Source organism: Pteropus vampyrus, unplaced genomic scaffold (genome assembly GCF_000151845.1).
Source record: "Pteropus vampyrus isolate Shadow unplaced genomic scaffold, Pvam_2.0 Scaffold77, whole genome shotgun sequence".
NCBI classification, from domain to species: Eukaryota; Metazoa; Chordata; class Mammalia; order Chiroptera; family Pteropodidae; genus Pteropus; species Pteropus vampyrus.
In genome coordinates, this window is record NW_011888858.1 from 3,426,614 (window position 1) to 3,445,623 (window position 19,010).

Consider the following 19,010-nt stretch of genomic DNA (forward strand, 5'->3'; position numbering starts at 1 on the left):
GCCTTGATTTCCTTAACTTAGGATACTTTGCCAGATTCCAAGAAATCAATACATTTCATGGAGATTGAATGGCATTATAAATTATTCTAGAACTTCCTGTGAATTAAAAAATGTCACATTACTATAATACAGTTTGCTACTTGTGTAATAGGTGTTCAGATGAGAAAAGTAAACTTCCCAAAAAACTTGAAAGCAAAGGACCCTAACAGTAGTTCTCCCTGAAATGGCATCCTCTTAGGTGATTATGCTGAAAAGCAAGTAGGTTGGTTTTCTTTTTAAATTTTGTCAATCTTATGGAATTGCCTTTTGGAAAAAGAAAAGTTCCAATATCAGGGGATTGTGACCAGCTGATTTCTATGATCCTATCTCCAATGAAAGGTTGTGGCCTCTTCTGTGATAATCTCTGGTTTAAAAACATATTAACTTTAGTGAGAAACATGAGTGATAACCCTTTTTTTTTTTTTTTTTTTGACATAATGTACTGTCTGCAGGGCCACTCATGGTGATTGTGGAATTCTGCAAGTTTGGAAACCTATCAACTTACTTGAGGAGCAAGAGAAATGAATTTGTCCCCTACAAGGTATGTCATTTCTTAACTCAGCTCTGATCACATTGTGAAATGGAGGAAAACTCAAAGTGATACAGGTTAATTTTTTTTGTTAAAGTTCCGTGAAGAACTCGTAAAGAATCTTCTCATGTTACCTCTTGGCTGTCGTAACTTCCTCTTTTACCTTCTGGGAGACACGTGCTTTTCATGTTTTATTTTTGTAACTTTAATCTACTTACCCATTATAAATGGTGCCTGAGGAGGAGAGAGAAGGATGGAGTGATTAAGGGAAGGACAGAGAGAAGGAAAACCTCGGATTATTCTCTCTCTCCCCTAATCCCATTTGGCCCTGTAAAGTGTAAATCACTCTGTAAAGAGCACCGTACTGTTGAAAGTGTGTCTGAGTGAAACTTGAAACAAGGCACTATCTACTGAAGCTAATGAAGGAGCTAGGCTTTATGGAATAAAATTTATTATGTAGAACACTCGTCCAAAATTTCAGCTCAGAGACTGCCTAATCCTGATGCTGATGTCCTTTTAGTCTGATTTTTAATAGTTACACTTACTTTTAAAGTTTACTAAATTTTAGAGATCCCTTTTGTATTCAAGGAGTTTGTTGGTTCATATGTTTCTTTGTAGACCAAAGGGGCACGGTTCCGTCCAGGGAAAGAATACGTTGGAGAAATTACCATGGATCCTAAACGCCGCTTGGACAGTATCACCAGTAGCCAGAGCTCAGCCAGCTCTGGATTTGTTGAGGAGAAATCTCTCAGTGATGTGGAGGAGGAAGAAGGTACCTGCCATTGCTTCCTATACACTTCATGAATACCCCTGTAGGAACAGACAAGGTGACAGAGTGTTAAGATGAATTTTGCTGTGAGAAATGTCCGACACTACCTAATATTTGAAAGACTTGAATTTCTAGACTACTTTCATTCAGTCTCCCCCAAAGTGAAGTGTGGGTACTCCAAACAAGCAGCAGGCTAGGCTGTAAAGCAAAGTATGTCTAGCCTGAGAAATCTCAGTACCCCAGAGTTGCTAAGTAGTAGGCAACTATCAAACAAATGCCCTTAAAATATTGGTCAGCATATATTATCAGGAGAGGCCCAGCACTATGCTCCAGAAAGGAAAAGGAGGCTCTTTGGTGGCTAATTAGCCTCTCCATTGCCCTAAGCATTGCTTACCTCACCAGCACAACAGAAGTGTTTTAATTAATCATACCCAGCCTTCTCCAAAGCAATGTAGGGGCCACCTGTTGTTTCTACCTTACCCCAGTGGCTTATCAAGTCTTCTTTCCAACTATACTTCATCAAAGGAGTCTTGGCAAATATACTTTTCTTCATCCAGTTATACTTCCAGTGATATTTTAGGGCTCTTTCTGAGTGGAGCTGTGTTCTCAGCCTAACTTCTAGAACTACTTCTGGCTCCAGGATATACTATCTACTTCCATCAGAAGGAGCAGAGAGAGCTCCATGGATATAGAGATGGTGCTTCCTGACATCTAGGTCCTCTTGAGGCATGAGCTTAGAAGAATCTAACCATGAAATGGTGGAAGAAACTCTCTTCTATTTCTCTTGACATGAGGCCATAGATAGTACTGAAATCTGCCTTCTTTCCCTTAGAAGCCAAGCAGCCAGTGTGAGGCTGGAACGTGGTCTAGAAGAGTATGGGGTGGTTGTGTAGACCTCACATAACTGGATTCACACCGAGTGGAGCCATCTGCTCCATCCTTCTTTCTCATAATATGGTGGCCAGGGAACTGGACACGCAAGGGATTGAGGTAGTAAGTTGGAGTAGAAAGGATGTTGGCCTACAATTTTGCCTACATTTCTTCATTTGGAAAACAAAGGGGTTTTGCTGATTATTCACTGAGGGCTCTCTAGCCCTAAGCATAAGAAATCATTAAGAAAACAGTTCGAGCCTTTTTAATACTTACAAGGTTATTACAACTGAGTTTTCATTTACTTTGGTATTTGTCTCCAGGAAAGAAGCCATCTCTTATCTGACTAAAATTTAAGAGATCATGCTGAAAAACCCATTAATGCCTTGGTATTTGTTTGTGTCAGTTGCATGAAAGTAAAAACCATTGATTTACTAAATTCATCTTTCTCTCCATGTTCCTGTCACCTCTCATTCATATCCTTGAAGGAAAAAAGCATTTTCACAGGCCAGATTTAATGTGTTTACAGTACTTTCTCAATTCAAAAATGAGAGAAGTAAATATATTTCTGGTATTTTTAGTTATCTGTTATAGATAATATTTTGACCTTTGGCCTTTGTCCCAGGACAAAGCCTGGAGAGAACAGATACAATAACCCTGAATACTGTTGTTTTATTTTTAGAGTTCTTGATATGAAACTATTGTTTATCCCTTTGGGTACATGAAAAAAACAACAGTTTTAAACAGCAAATTTGAAAAAGTCCTCTTCCACTTTATTACCTGTGCCAATTTTACCTCCATTCTGCCTTCTGGATTTGCTGGTTCAATTTGGCTGAAATAGAAAAACCAATATTTTTGCTAACGGGAATGATGAAGGCTAATAATACTGGAATTCAGCACATTTACAGAAGATAGAGGCATTTTCTTTCTGATTCTATTTCATGAAATTTTAACTCCCAAGTTATAAAATGAAGATTACTCTAACAAACTTATAGACAAATAGTTTCTAGTGGAAATACTGATCTCTGTCCTCCTGCACCTTCTGACAGTTTCTGAAGATCTGTATAAGAACTTTCTGACCTTGGAGCATCTCATCTGTTACAGCTTCCAAGTGGCCAAGGGCATGGAGTTTTTGGCATCACGGAAGGTAAAACAGCTCAAAGGGAAGCCACATATCTCTTCAAATCACAGATTTGGAAATAAGATGTCCGGTGCCAGGCACTGTTGTTTGTTGGGGACTATAATTCATTCACTACTTCCAGGACTATTAAAAGAGCTCTGTAAGGGAGGTTCCAATTATGTTAATTAAGGGGGTGTAAGGATTAGAATTTCATGAAATTAATTCATGTGATAAATACTTATTGAGCATTTACTAAGAGCAGGCAGTCTTCTAAGCAGTAACGATACTGTGTGAATGAACAAGCAAAACTCTCCAGCTTTATGGAGTTCACATCCTGGTGGACGGAGCAAAGAGTAAATAATATCAACAAGTAAAATACATAGGAGGTGAGATGGAAGTAAGAGCTATGGGGAAAATGAGCAGGGAAGGGTTATAGAATATATAGGAATGGTATGTTTGTCACATGCATATGCTCCTGTGTTTGTGTATGTCGATTTTAAATTTTAAACAAAGTGGACAAGGAAGGCTTTATAAGAATGTAACATTTGAGCAATGACCTGGAAGAGGTGAGGGACTGAGCCTTGTAAGAGAGTCTATTTTTAATTTATTTTACATTTATCACGATCTATCAAAAAGTATTTGTTAGTAGTATAATTAGAAGCCAGGAAGGACAGGCTTCAGATGAGAGCGATTAAAAGAGCTAAAATTAGAAAAATAGGCCAAACAAAGGCTGAGGTGGGGACATGACAAGTTACAAATATTCCAAAGATTGTAAACACTATTGAGGGAGTGAGGTTGGTTGAAGTCACCTTTCTGGAAAGGATATAATGGATGATTTGACATTAAACAAGAAAAAATCAAATTAAGTTTAAAGAAAAAGTATCTGTTGACAAAATGCATTTGCTGCAGCCTACGGAAGGAAGAAAGACTGAAAGTTTGTTTGGCTTTTTTTGATTTTTAAAGTAGACTGAAATCCCTAACCCAGTTTATTTTCCTGAAATTAAAACTCATCAGTTTCATAGTTTTAGGATCTTGGATGTTCCTGTGGGAGCTCTTGTCCTCTCTTCCACAGGCAAAGGAGAGAAGTAGGGTCTTACAGGATTTTCCCAAAGAGAAAGGTCCTTGGCTCTTCTTGAAGATTCTGATTTTTTCAAGTATTTTTTTTAAGGCCAGGGCCTGCCATTTAGTCAGGGTTCCTTTCGGTGACTAGGAATGGAATGGGGATGGGGGAAGATCCTTCGACTTCTCTTTAATCTACCAACTGATTTCTTGAATACCACCTGGTTGTTGGGCTGAAAAAGGAAGCTCTTAGGTTGGGAAGGAGGTAGGAAAGGCTGGCTGTTTTTTGGAATCTCCTGTCTTGCTCAGCCATGCTAGACAATGTGCTTTTGAATATGCCTCATTGAAGGAAAGAGCTACACAGATGCAAAGTGTGAGATGGTCAGTAATGCTCAGCTCACACGATCACTTCTACAATGACGTAAGAATTCTCATCTAAACCTTTCATTCATTTCTCAATGTTCCTGAGACTCCTATTCTCTCACAAATCTACCAGGTGGAGCTAAAGCTGCTCAGTAATAGGAAGTTAGATGAAGTTGGGGAATATAGAGAAGGGAGAAACTGGGGAGCAGAAAAAAAAAATAGAAACAAAGCCAAGGAGAATTGATTTCCCTTTTTAGTGTGCCAGAGAATCACCTTGACTAGCGAGAAGCTGAAATTGCTTTGCAAACAGGATGAGCCCCACTGCGAATTGTTTATCAGGGCCAGTCCAGCTATGTATGGCATGGGGAAACCAACAAAGGGCACCAAACCAGTGAGAGCCCCTTGTTTCTGATTTCCGTGCATTCATTCAAAATAAATCCCATTCTAGGGCCTCCCTTAGAATAACATGTTTTAACCGTATATGGAGCCAGGCAAAAGGGATGTGTGGTTGTGACTAGAAACACATTCTTAATTGTATCCAAGAGAAGTCTATTTATGACTCCCTCATCATACTATAACTTAATGTAACTCCAAAGTCTGAGGCTGTTTATGGAATAAGCAGATGTGTGTCTCAATGAAACTCAGACTTTTTTCCTGAAGTGTTGATAAAAGATATTAACCCGGTGCTTGTTAATCAGTTGGTTTTCTGATGTGGGTTTTTTTTGGTTTTTTGTTTTTTTTTAAGCATGAGGTCACAACAGATGTAGAAAAGATCAGCTGTGCCGAGACCTAATGCACACATGATTCTTTTTGCAGTGTATCCACAGGGACCTGGCAGCACGAAATATCCTCTTGTCAGAGAAGAACGTGGTTAAAATCTGTGACTTTGGCTTGGCCCGGGACATTTATAAAGACCCAGACTATGTCAGAAAAGGAGATGTAAGTTTCAAAGATGAATCCAGTGGTCTATTAAGTTGCAGAATTCAGACTCCTCTTAGCACACTTCAGGACCTGTGTTCAGGAGCAAAAGAAGTGTTTTTCTTCAGATATTTGCTAAGTCAGGTTCTGATTACTTGTCTTCTATCCTCTTAGGCACGCCTCCCTTTGAAATGGATGGCCCCAGAAACAATTTTTGACAGAGTGTACACAATTCAGAGTGATGTGTGGTCTTTTGGTGTCTTGCTCTGGGAAATATTTTCCTTAGGTAAGTCTCCTCTTGGTCTCTCTACCCAGACTTCAAATAGAATGATAAAAATCAGTGGCCCCAATAAAACTTTTTCTCTCTTGTGTTCAACCTTTATTGGGTGAAACTTGTTTGGAAGGTTTGGATTATAAAATCTAAACAACAGAAAGTAGGAAAAGATATATAGATGATGGGATGTTAAAAAATCAGGCCATCATGGTTTTCTATAAGAGAAAATCAAATTGAATAATATCCCATTCCTGTTTTTCTTCTAGGTGCTTCTCCATATCCTGGAGTAAAGATTGATGAGGAATTTTGTAGGCGATTGAAAGAAGGAACTAGAATGAGGGCTCCTGATTATACCACACCAGAAATGTAAGGCTTTAATAATATCTTTGTATTCTCTTTCTTTGCTCACAAAATTCTCCCTGCTTAGAGACTTGGCATTATATACACCTTCTTTGTGGCCTAGTTTGTGTCCTTCTTCTCCCTTACAGTCCTTCTTTGATAATCTCAAGCACAGAGTCATCTCTTCTTCTTGAAATGATATCATTTTATCTATACCAACCAATTACTTTTTATTAGTTGTTGATTTATAATTTTCTATTCTGTACACACTTGATGCTCCAAGGGGAGCATCAAGTGTCTTATGTTTCCCTGTTTAGCATCTTGGTTCATGGTAGACTCTTCGTAAGTATTTACTCATTCAAGTGCTTATTTTCAGCATCAGATCAGGAGGAAAGAGGTTGTGAATGACATCAGTGTTTTGCTTCTCTAGGTACCAGACCATGCTTGACTGCTGGCATGGGGAGCCCAATCAGAGACCCACGTTTTCAGAATTGGTAGAACATCTGGGAAATCTGTTACAAGCTAATGCTCAGCAGGTTTGTGACTTCCATCCAAGAAGCTTCCATAAAGAGCACTTAGGTGTCAAGGGCTCCTCTACTGCCTAGATCTTCTCATGGTGACCATATTATCCTCTCAACCAATGAATAAGGAGCCATATTTTTCTAGATCTGAGCAGTGATGATTTTCTAAAAGCTGTAATTATCTTTCTAGACAGACGAGATCTTAATTAATAACCTGGTCGTATACCACTCTTATTATTATGAATGTACCTTTTTGTTAAGTCTTTGATGCTCCTCTAAAGTAAAAATAATAACAACAAAGTAGTTGATCCACAGAATATCAACAAGAGATGGAATTTCAAGGAATTTTTAATACATTCTGCAGGCAAAAATGTATCAGAACCCTCTCTGCAAAATAGATGGCTTTTTTTTTTCTTTTTGGTAAAATTCCAGGCCTTCATAACTTCCACAGGAGAAATTTAGACTTGTAGCCTTTACCACTAGAAAGTTATTTAATCTCCACTCAACGCCTCTTACTATAGTGAATGGAAACCAATTTCCTCCTGCCTTTCTTTTGAACATCTGGGGGACAATGGGTCAAATCTGTTTTTATCATAATCCTTCCAAACATTTAAAGGTATCATGTTGCCCTTTATTTCTTTCTTTTGATAAAATAATGTTAAGTTGTGCAACCTTTTTTAGAAGACCTATTTTCCTGCACATTTATTGCCTTTCTCTAGACTGTCATCAGTTTTTCCATTGCCTTGAAATGTAGAGGTTAAAATTGGATGATATGTCCTTTAAAGGACCTGGCTTGTGTAGACAGGGCTTTGTGAAGAGATGATTTCTGGGCTCTGTGGAGTTTCATGTGTTCTGTTGCTGCGACTGTGATCACAGCCTGCTTTGTCTCATTATAGCCACAGTGCTCTGTGTCCCCTACCCCTATCTTGTTATTCATGAACTTCTTTATTACACTTTAATGTACACACACCTTTTGAGTGCTCTTTTGTTTTTGACAAGCCATTTTTAATGTTATCTTAAAGTTTTACATTCAGGCATGAAGGCAACACACCCCATAACCAAGAAGCCCCCCTTGGCCTTTGTTTTTCATGGAAAGGCCCTTGAAGGACTGAAGCCATAACAATTGCACCATGTTTATTGCTTTAGGATGGCAAAGACTACATCGTTCTTCCTATATCGGAGACTTTGAGCATGGAAGAGGATTCTGGACTCTCTCTGCCTACCTCACCTGTTTCCTGTATGGAGGAAGAGGAAACATGTGACCCTAAATTCCATTATGACAACACAGCAGGAATCAGGTACTGTGTATGGCCCACATTCCCTGGGAGGGTGAGGGGCTTCAAGGTCATCGTGGGGAGGGAGGGTGGAAGAAAGACATTTTACAAAGCTGCTGCATCCCACTTCCACATTTAACCATAGCCCCAAGACTAACATAAAGGGAAGTGTTTCTTGAAGAGGGCCTGGGTAGGTGTGCTTCCTCCCATCTGTAGCCCACATTGCTACCATAGCTCTTCCTTTCAGAATTCTAAGCCCTGCAGCTGCAAATAGCTGGAATGCCACAGTTTGTTAATCTCCAGAAAAAGAGACCAATTTTACAAAGACATCTGCATTTAAATTATCCCCATGTACTCTTTTATTAATGTGAATTAAATGGCTTAGGAAAGATTTTCATGCATATATGAAAACACACTTATGCCTCTGGGGCTAAGGTACAGTATGCCATGGGATGTGCCCTGAATTAGACTGGGCAGCACATCTTCAGAAGCTCCACCAAGTCTGATTTTCAGTATATGTGCATAATGGGACTTCTAGGCTTATTTAAAACACATGCACTGCAGTCCTTTCTTGATTTGTAAAGAGGTTCTGAAGGCAGCTTTCTTTTTTCTCTATCCCAGCACCTGTGCCTAAGGAAAAAGTGGATATGGTTTTCTACAATATAATGTTACAGTTGCCTTTCACTATGCCTGGGGCTACTTCCCTTTGCTTTGTTTCTTTTCTCACCCCTTTGAGTATTTTCTTCCCATCAGTGGACCCCGCTGATGGCATAGGCCTAGGTTGCTCTCTTGAGTGCTGTAGCTGCTGGGAGGGGCACGGAGCTCCAGCACTTGACCAGGTTGCCAGATAGCAGGTGAGAAAGCACCCTGAACAGTTTGTCTCATGAAATCACATAGGGCAGCAGGAATGCTGCTCCTAGAGAGAGAAGAAAGCTGAGTGGTTGGAGGCCAACAAGTGAACCGCCTATTTCATTTGTCAAGAACTTTTGTCATTTTTCGAAGACCTTTTCCTTATATTATCAGATTTGCCTACATGGTAACTCTCAGTGTTATCTCAGTGCTAGGCAAGGTAGAAATTCTTATCTTTTTTGATGTAGATGTTGAACAAGATGCTCAGATTACTTGGGAGAATACAATATTGTGATTCAAGATCCAGATTTTGAGTCAGATAGAAGTGGCTTAGATTACCAAGTCAGCTTCTTAGTAGCTGTGTGACCTGGGGTAGATCTTTGCTGTGATCCAAGTGAAGTCACTGGTATTGTTCGAAAAGAATTGTTTCAAGAATTACTGATATAATGTATTTCTAAGTGCCTAGCACTTAAGAAGCACTTTTTAAAAAGCTGATTAAAATCATATCCCTCGAATGAATACAGTTCCTTTGATATCTAACTCAGTGCCGTTTTCTCCCATGAAATGAAAGCCTGTACAGTTCCCTTCCCATGTTTAAAAGTCCTAGTTTGAGTTCAGCTGGCCTTCTGGTGTGGTAATTATTCCCACAACATTATTGCCTTCTCTTTTAACAGAAAGCCATTTGATCATGAACTATATTCCTTGGGTTTCCTGTGACCAGGTGGAGTGAGAATCCAAGTCAACAGCATCCTGGCTCTCTTGGGTGCTTTGCATATGGTGCTGAGAGTTGATGAAGTCATGTTTGTGTAATGAAAGTGCCAAATATGATGCTGGATCTAAGATAGGGCTGCTAACATTTATCCCCAGAAGCGTGGACAAATGTGACATCACACTCCAAGCACAGGCCTGGCTTCTATTTTCTGCCTGTGATTTTTGAATTGGTCTTTCTAGTCCAGTTTCTCTTTTATCCAGCTATAATTGGAAAAATAAAATGGAAGTTTGAATCTTTTGTCTGCATCCCCTCGCAACCACTTCCACCTTTTTCCCTTTTATAAAAATGAGACTCCACAGTCACATTTTAATCATTGGCATTAAAAGAAAGGCAGAATGGAAGCATCTGTATACAGCACACTTTATTTTAATGCTCTCTGTGGTTTTGCTTTCCTGTGGAGAAAGAGATGAGGCTGGGGTACCTCTAAGTGGACTTTTTTCTCTTCTTCCCCATTTCTAGTCAGGTAGAAAAGCCACAGAGTCTTTCTTACCTGCTTCTTTTTTTATAATTTTCAATTACATTGCATTATAAATAGAGCTGGACAGAGACATCACTGTGGGAGCCAGCCTCATGATTTGCTGCCTCTTTTAAAAATATATGTTCAACATTTAATTAGAGAAAGGCTGGGAGGTGTGTGGGGGAAGGATGAGGAGGAAGGACCACCAGTGTCTAGACTTAGCTTTGTCTCTCATTTCCCCTGCGAATCAGCTCTGGCCCTAAGTTTGCATGCTTCCTGCAAGAAAACATATTAATTGCACTCATCTTTCTTTGAAGGGAGTTTGGGGACCATCTGCGATTGCTCCATCATTTCCCCTGGGGGTTTCACCTCCCACTCCAAGCAGCTTATCAAAGACTTCTTTTCAGTTCTCTCCCAGAAAAAGGTTTTAGCGCATACCATTTTCTTCATTTTGGTTAATTGTTAGTGATGACTAAATGCTGCATATAGATTGATGCCTGAGATAGCCTGCTGGCTAGATGTTCCTGAATTTAGCTATAATATTAGACAGCCTGAAGTGAAACTGTTCTTTTCCCACCTTTTGTATATCTCATGCCCCATGTACTCCCTTCTCCCCACCCCCTCCACCACACAGTCAGTGCACACATGGTAGAGAACAGTACTGTGTACATACTAGGTGCTTAATAAAAACTTGAATAGTCATATCCACTGTTCTCTTTTTTCTTTTCCTTCCTGATACTTTCCCAAGGGAGTCAGGTTAAAATACAAAACAAAACGAAACAAAAATCTGCATTGGCTTTAGTGTCTATGACCAAAGTTTAAATTTTGGTTCTAGCCATCTCCTCCCTAAGCCTTAGCATCTTCACCTACAAATGGGAAGTGGAAAAAAAAAAAGAAAAAAGAAAAACAACAAAAAAACTATTTTGTAATTTTGTGAGGAGCAGATGCAACAATATCTATGAAGATGAATTTTTAACTGTGAAGGGTCATGCAATTTTTGAGTTATTGGGCTCAGAAATCAAGGAGCTGTCCTTTTTAAGGCAGCTGCAGTATAGCCCGAGCTCACCAACTCTAGTTTATTCTACATCCCAGACATTTCTGTAATCTGTCCACTTCTCCAAACCGTGTGAGCCTTACCTTTCTGTAGTCAGGCTGCCCTTCTTTCTCTCAGATAAGTGGAATTGCTTCCTCATTGGTCTCACTGCTTCTGGTCTTACCCTCTTCAACCCAGAGTCATCTTTCTAAAGGGCATATCTGACGTGGTCAATCTCATGCTTAAAATCTTTTAGTGGTTATGCATTGCCATCAAAATAATAATCCAGATATTACAGTTTTGTGATTTGGGGCAAGTTCCTTAACCTTTCTATGCCTCAGTTCCTCATCTGAAGCTGAGATAATAATACTCTCCCATAGACAGGTGCTGTTTGTGAAGATGCCATAAGATAATGGTTGAAGAGCATTTAGGATAGTGCCTGGCAAGTGGAATATTCTCAGTATGGGATTCCTGAATGAGTGAGTGAGTGAATGATTGACAATGCTACCCATAGTTTTTAGTAACTGACACTTTTAGGGACTGGACTTAGGAGAAGTTTGCTTTTCTCACTCCATGTATATCATGTCCTCTTTCTTGTGGAGTTTCCTGAGTGAGGATGTCACTGGTAAACTTCTCCTCTCTATACGGGGAGGAACCAGCCTCCTGGGATAGGGGAGGGAGACACAGTTTCTATTCTTCTCCTTTGGCCCAAGTGAGTCCTCATTCCACTCAGTTACAGAAAACACAGGGAATAGGTAGCATGTCCAGAAGGCTGCCTATGGTGGAAAGTACACTGGGATAAGAGTAAAAGGTGAATTTGCTGTCTCTCCCTTGTGAAAAAGAGTTCCCTTCTCTCCAGTTAGGCTGTAGGTAATTTTAACCAAATCACTCAGACTAACCCAAAGCCACAAGACAGGGAAGGAGCACGCCCTGGGAATAGGTGATGTGTCATTTGCCAAGTCCTATTCTTTGGACTCCTAAAGGAAACTGACACCTTTTGGAATTCAAAGGAAGAAAACAAGCTTTAGTTGATAGAGCATCATTCTTTCTAAGAACACTTACTCCATCCCCCCACCACCATTTACCATATTATTCATTCTTCTGAGTGAGGGAAGGAAAGCTAGTGCCAGTACAGTTTAAAGATGGAGTATCAGAGACATAGAAATACAACTGTCCCAAGTTTGTGTACTTAGTGGTAGACTGAAATAGACAAAATACCTTGTGACTCTTGAACCACTGCCTTTTCCTAAGACCAGCAAATCTCTGTGGGCTGAAAATAGGGGAAAGTGAGACTCAGCAATGCCCCCTCCCCACAAACCACCACCCCATGTTCACACTAAGCCTCTATTACATGTAGACAGAGGAAGTTGTCTTCAGATCCTGCAAGGTTCAGTATCCTATGGTGAGATTCAGTGAGATCTACAGGTGTTTCCTCTGTCCATCTTTCATTGAACGGTTGCTCTGTGAGCATTATGTAGAAAAACTTTCTATCTGCTTTTCTGAAGATGGCTAGAAAGACGTGAAACAATAATATGTTGAGAACTCAATGGAGGAATTGCATGCAATCAGGAAGCCAAGCAGAAGGCAGTTGATCACTTAGTTTGCTGTTGTTGTCTTTAGTCCAGCCCTGGACCTCAGAAGCACAATTCAAAGGAACAGGGGATCATCTAGGCCCCTCAGTTATATTATACTTTTAAATGGACTTTCACAGGAAATTAAGCCTTCAATGTGTGCTAGCAGAGAAAGATTTTTGTTTTGTTATTCTTTTTCCAAAGGATGTTTTGAAGGTCGCTATTAAACTTGTGGTTGAAAGATAATGAACTTAGGTATCACTTGTGGTATCTGCAGCCAAATATACCACCACTAAAGTATAAATATTTATTCTTTTTCAGTCAGTATCTGCAGAACAGTAAGCTAAAGAGCCGGCCTGTGAGTGTAAAAACATTTGAAGATATCCCGATGGAAGAACCAGAAGTAAAAGTAATCCCAGATGTAAGTACATCTTTTAAAAATAGTCTTAGAAATAATACAGAGAACGAAACATTAGTTAGATAAATATTAGCCTAAGCATTAGAGTCTTAGAGTCTCATTATAAGGCTTTCCTTGAGGGTCTGTGTCATGGAATCATTGTGGAAATGGAATTTACTAGGCCCCCTTGATTTTTCCGTAAGTAAAGCCGTTGGTCCAAGGCTCGAGATAATCTAGCTTCATTCCCAATTCTACTCAACTGTCAATAGTATCATTATGAAAATAAGGATGGAAATGGCCTCTCAGCTTCTTCTCTGTAAATTCCTTTCTTCCTCGCCTAGGTGTACTTCTAGGAAGTGATTTCTTCCTCTTGCAGCTTGCAATTTCTGGCTATGACACCTTTACCTCTCCTTCTGTAGAACAATGTGTTGTCTGATAGATGAGTTAGGAAATCAGTTTAATCGAGTAGTTGGTCAGTGTACACACTTATCAACTATGCCATCTCATTGTCTCTCAAGGACAACCAGACGGACAGTGGTATGGTTCTTGCATCAGAAGAGCTGAAAACCTTGGAAGACAGAACCAAATTAGCTCCATCTTTTAGGTAAGGCTCAGCCAAACAGAAAAGACAAGTTGAAAGAGGAATTTTTGAAAGGAACTTAGGACTTTTAGTGTAGGTGTAGCATTTTCCCTTTTTGTGTCTTTGTTGGTTGGACAAATTTGCGTCAACCTAATAAAGAACTGAGACAGATCAAGCAAATACATTAAGTGGCAAGTCTAAAAAGGAATCTGAAATAAGTTAGAGGAATAGGTCAATTTTTATGAGAATTATGAATACAAGGAAATTTCTGAGCATATTTATTATGGTCAGTCGTTTATATGGTACTGGCTAAATAACAAAGAGGTCATTGGATGTGATCTCGAAAACAATTGAGATAATTAAAATCTTCATGGACTCCAGAGAATTTTCAAACCTGTACATAAAAGGTGGATCTGTCCTTAAGAAATACGATGTATAAAAAAGCCAGTATGTATATGTTTAAGATAACTTAAATTTTATTGGCTGTGTTAAGTACTTAATTGTGGGAAAAACACTAAATTTGGTTTTGAATATAATTTCCCCCATGTGGTTCTGTAGGAATTTGTAGTTGTTTTGAATAGAGGTATCTGCTTTTAACCTAACAAATAAATGAAAATCTGTATTTATAAGAATAATAGGCTACAGAGTAGTTATTTATTTGCTAGTGGGTTCGCTCTAGGTAAGAATAGAGATTTTTGACCTCATAATCTGTTGTATAAAATGGAAACACCCATGAGTTATTGAGTGATGCCCAGGCTGAAAAGAAAAAAAACCAAAACATTAAAATGTGCTATTGTGGGATTTTATTATTTGTTTTAGGCCCAAGGTAAGAAATTATGAGAGCCAGTCATATGTTTCATTCATTGATTTAAAATATACTTATTCAGCAATGGCTGTGTGCCAGGTGCCATGCCATTGCTTAAGACACTCAACTTTTTGGGGTTGGATTGAAAGAAAAATTACATTTCTAGTTATTTGAAATAACTTTTAAACTACATACGAGAACAGAGTTAATAAAATCCCCTTTTGCAGTGTTTAATATGAATAATTTGGTAAAACACTTATTAAGAGGGAAAAAACCCACATTTCAGAATATCTTGAGAAGTTATAAGTCCTGAAGTTTTAGATCAACACAGCCTATACTCCTAAGCTTTGACGTGATTACCATCTATCATGGTTCCACATCATTGAAAACATTCTCTACTTGCTACTAAGTGATCCAGATCCTCAGCCCTTCCAAAGAATGTGGTTTTGATGAGTAAAAAGCAGTTTTTGACATGTCTGGCTTGATTGCACACACATGCTTCAACTTATTAAAGTTTAATGTTGCTCGAGAACTTTATTAGCACCATACACATGCCTTGTAATCCCCCTAATCGACAGTGTGGGGAAAGCACGAGTGGAGTTTCAGAATATCCCAGTTTCCTTTCAGATCACAAAAGAGTCCTTTTGGCTTCGATCACTGTACAGAAACCTATCAGTCTGCAAGTTGTCATTGTAAGGAGTCGTTATACAACTCAGGAGAGCTGCCTTTCATCTCATCTCAGGCTTGAAAGACTTAGACCTGAGGAAGAGGACTCAACTGAAATGACTCATTCATGCTAGAACCTGAAAATAGACATTGTCTGAGTGAACCTGATATGTTGATTAATGAGTGGGAGAGATAGGGGCTGGTGTCTCCAGGGAAATTACAGCCCATATTTCCCTAGGGTTGGGAATGGGGTTGGGGTAAGAAGCAAAAGAACTGCCTTCTCTCTACCAACTCATTTGGTTGCCATTTGTTCCACAGTGGACTGATGCTCAGCAAAAGTAAGGAGTCTGTGGCATCTGAAGGTTCAAACCAGACCAGTGGATACCAGTCCGGGTATCACTCTGATGACACGGAAACCACTGTGTACTCCAGTGAGGAGGCAGAACTTTTAAAGCTGATGGAGATTGAACCACAAGCTGGCAGTGCAGCCCAGATTCTCCAGCCTGATTCTGGGACCATATTGAGCTCTCCTCCTGTTTAAAAGGAGGTACCCACATCCCCCACTCCTGGAAATTACATGAGAGGTGCTGCTCAGATTTTCAAGTGTTGTTCTTTCTCCCACCAGGAAGTAGCCACATTTGATTTTCATTAAAAAAAAAAAAAAAGACTTCGGACTGCAGGGAGCCAGTCCCCTAGACATTTTCTGACAAGATGTTTGTGACTCAAGAATGTGTTTGTGTCTTCTCGCAGTATTGACCTTATTCTCTTTTTCATCCATGTAAAAAAACATGTATGATGCCCCCTACTGTGGGTTTCCCACAGTTAATAACAAAAGAAGTTCAAGAAATGGCTTTGTCCTCCAAGAAGTAGCAATACCTGGGGAGCTGACACCTCTGTAAAAGTAGAAGATAAACCAGGCAATGGAAAGTGCTTTAGGCATCGAAGATGAGAAAGACCTTTAGGGCTGTGTCCATCTAAGAAGCTTTGTTTAGGATGTGGGTCCTGAGCCAAGTCTTACATGCGGGGTTTGCAATGATAGAAAGGAAGATGTTGGCTTTCTTTGAGAGTGTACTGGAGCCTGCAAATGCATTGTGTTGGCTCTGGTGGAGGTGGGCATGGGGTCTGTGAGGAAATATAAAGGCTTCAGACGAGGTTACTGGTTTTAGAAGGTTGCGTGCTCTTCCCAGTGGGGCTAAATGAGAGTTCCTTATGCTGTTTCCGACTCCTAATGAGATTTCCTTCCGGACTCTTACGTGTCTCCTGGCCAAGCCCCAGGAAGGAAATGATGCAGCTCTGGCTCCTGGTTTCCCAGGCAGATTCTTTATTCAGATACCACAAAGAAAGGACATTCGGACAGAGGCTCCCTGTCGTGTTGAAGAGTTCTGACTGTATAAACCAGCTTCTGGTTTCTTCTGGATGAATACTCACATATCTGTCCTGATGTGATATGTCTGAGCCTGAATGCAGTAGGTTCAGTATCAAGCTGTGGCGTCAAAGCTTCAGGAAGGATTTTACTCTTTTGTTCCTCCTATCCTCCCCATGCCTTCCCACTCCCTTTAACTCCCAACTAGTCAGTATTTTAGTAATTTGGCCTCTATAATCTAATAAAATCTGATTTGATTTGTTCACTCTTTGAATAATTATTAGTCAGACTTCAAAATTATTTTATAGCCAAAGTTATAACAACATCTATTATATTATGTAGACTTTTAACATGTAAAGCTATTTCTACTGGTTTCTGCCCTTGTTCTTTCCTTTTTAAAAAACAAAATGTATTTTTCGTTTGGTACCATAGTGTGAGATGCTGGGAACCATAACTATAAACATGCTATGGCACATATATTTATAGTCCGTTTATGTAGAAACAAATGTAATATATTAAAACCTTATATTATATATAATGAACTTCGTACTATTCACATTTTGTATCAGTATTATGTAGCATAACAAAGGTTATAATGCTTTCAGCTATTGATGCCATTTTATTAAAAAAAATGAAAAATGTGAAGGAATCTCTTTGCAAAGTTGCATTGCCGTACCTATAATTTCTCTCACTTCTAAAATGGAGGAGGGGAAATCAGACATAATTTCCATGTGGTTGTTTTTCATTTTTACTTGTTCTTTTATTCTTCTTACAAAGGATATTTTCATAAAATGCTTATATACTTTTTAAACCAATAAATGTATTCTTAGTTAAAAAAAAAACACAGTAGTATAATATTATCATAACTATTTTGAGGGTAAATATTTCTGGCTTGAGGTATAATTGCTTCTCCCCTTCCTCTTCTTCATCACACAAATTATTTGCTCACACATGTACTCTCATTATATTCCAAGCACTTTGGGATTCTTAAAACATGGACTTAGAGATACACGATAAATACTCTAATAGTGTCTGTGGCCCTTCAGTAGACCCCATGCCTGTTAGAATAGGCAACCATGAAAATCAGAGGGTGAGAGATTCTGAGACAGGTGGCTAGACTCAGGCAGTTCTGGGAAGCATGGAGCATATTGATAGTTTTCTATAATGTTTTACTCTACAGTGTCAGAACATCAGCTACAACAATGCCATTTTCAGGAATTACTTTTGCTCAAATTCAGTGAGTGAAATTATCTGACAAATCATTGGCATCAATGAGTGGCCCTACTCTTTGTGGTATTTTTTATACAAGACTTTGAAATGTTTATATAGTCAAATATGCCTAACTTTTTTTAATGGCTTCTAGGATTTTTAATCTTATCAGAGAAGGTCTTCCCAATTCTAAAATAATCCAAAATTCTCAATGTTCTTCTTTTTAATTTTATTACATTTAAATCCATTTGGGATTTATTTTTGTATATGGAGTGAGGTAGGGGTCTAGCTTTGTTTTCTTCAAGCAGTTAGTTGTCAGTCATGGCTTCACAATTCATTAAACATACCTCCTTTTTTGTGGTTGGCAAAATATACGTTGTATCATTTTTTAAGCCCTATCATTTCACTGAGACATTCTGTACAACCTTATGGTGGAGAAAAGAGTGGTTATGGGTGTGTGCACTTCCTGGTGACAGTATTTACAGGTTGGGCCATGGGCTGGATAGTGGATTAGGGTCTCCTGACAGATGTTTTTAAACTATAGATCAGACTCGGCCTCATCTTTCCCGTTAATACAGTATTGTGTAGTAAATGAATGGAAGAAGAGTCTAGGTTATTTAAGATGGAGAGGACCACATAGAAAAACAGAAATTTCTTCATTTTAGGAAAAAGAGATTTTGTTTCTCATAAGCAACCCCTGGCACTGCTTCCAATGCCAGGAATTTGGAGTCAGTCGAAACTTCACACTTTATAAAGAAATGCTTCCAGCACCTCAGGCAGAATGATTAGGAGGTGAGGTTTAGCCCTCTCCTTCCTCTTTCTTCTGTCTTCCACGTCCTCGTTTTTAGCTCCTTTTTTCTCCTCATTTGCCCCTGTATTGAAGAGAAGTTTGTGGCTTTTTAAAGTGTTTCCTACAGTCCTATTTTCAAAGCTTTAATGGGAGGCATTTGTTGTGTGTTAGATGAGGCCGCACTGTTTCCCCTTGGCTCCTGCCTTTCTGACTTCTTTTCCTTTTAGTTTGTTCTTTTCCGTCCTCTCACACCTCTGCCCCTTCACCTTTTATTTCTCTCTTTCCACTATCCTTCTACTCCTCTGCAGACATGGCCCCGCCCCCACTCCCACCCCCACCCTCACCCCCAGCAGCCTTTCTCCTCAATCACATCAGCAGGGAAGATGAGAGTTGTGGGAGGTTTAAGTTCACTACCCCTGAATTAGGTTTTCCTATTAATATAC

The 19,010-nt window shown here is 39.3% G+C and overlaps 1 protein-coding gene across 1 annotated transcript in view; it reads left to right on the forward strand.

The window, feature by feature from the left end:
- KDR (kinase insert domain receptor) overlaps positions 1–17,110 on the forward strand; it is a 42,520-nt gene extending 25,410 nt beyond the window's left edge. The window contains exons 20-30 of the mRNA XM_011362628.2: positions 492–580; positions 1,187–1,340; positions 3,257–3,354; positions 5,566–5,688; positions 5,842–5,953; positions 6,208–6,307; positions 6,711–6,816; positions 7,948–8,099; positions 13,079–13,178; positions 13,673–13,758; positions 15,524–17,110. Coding sequence (XP_011360930.1) covers positions 492–580; positions 1,187–1,340; positions 3,257–3,354; positions 5,566–5,688; positions 5,842–5,953; positions 6,208–6,307; positions 6,711–6,816; positions 7,948–8,099; positions 13,079–13,178; positions 13,673–13,758; positions 15,524–15,746 — 1,343 coding nt within the window. The 3' untranslated portion in view covers positions 15,747–17,110. The remainder of the gene's footprint in view (positions 1–491; positions 581–1,186; positions 1,341–3,256; positions 3,355–5,565; positions 5,689–5,841; positions 5,954–6,207; positions 6,308–6,710; positions 6,817–7,947; positions 8,100–13,078; positions 13,179–13,672; positions 13,759–15,523) is intronic.
- The last annotated feature ends 1,900 nt before the right edge of the window (positions 17,111–19,010 follow it).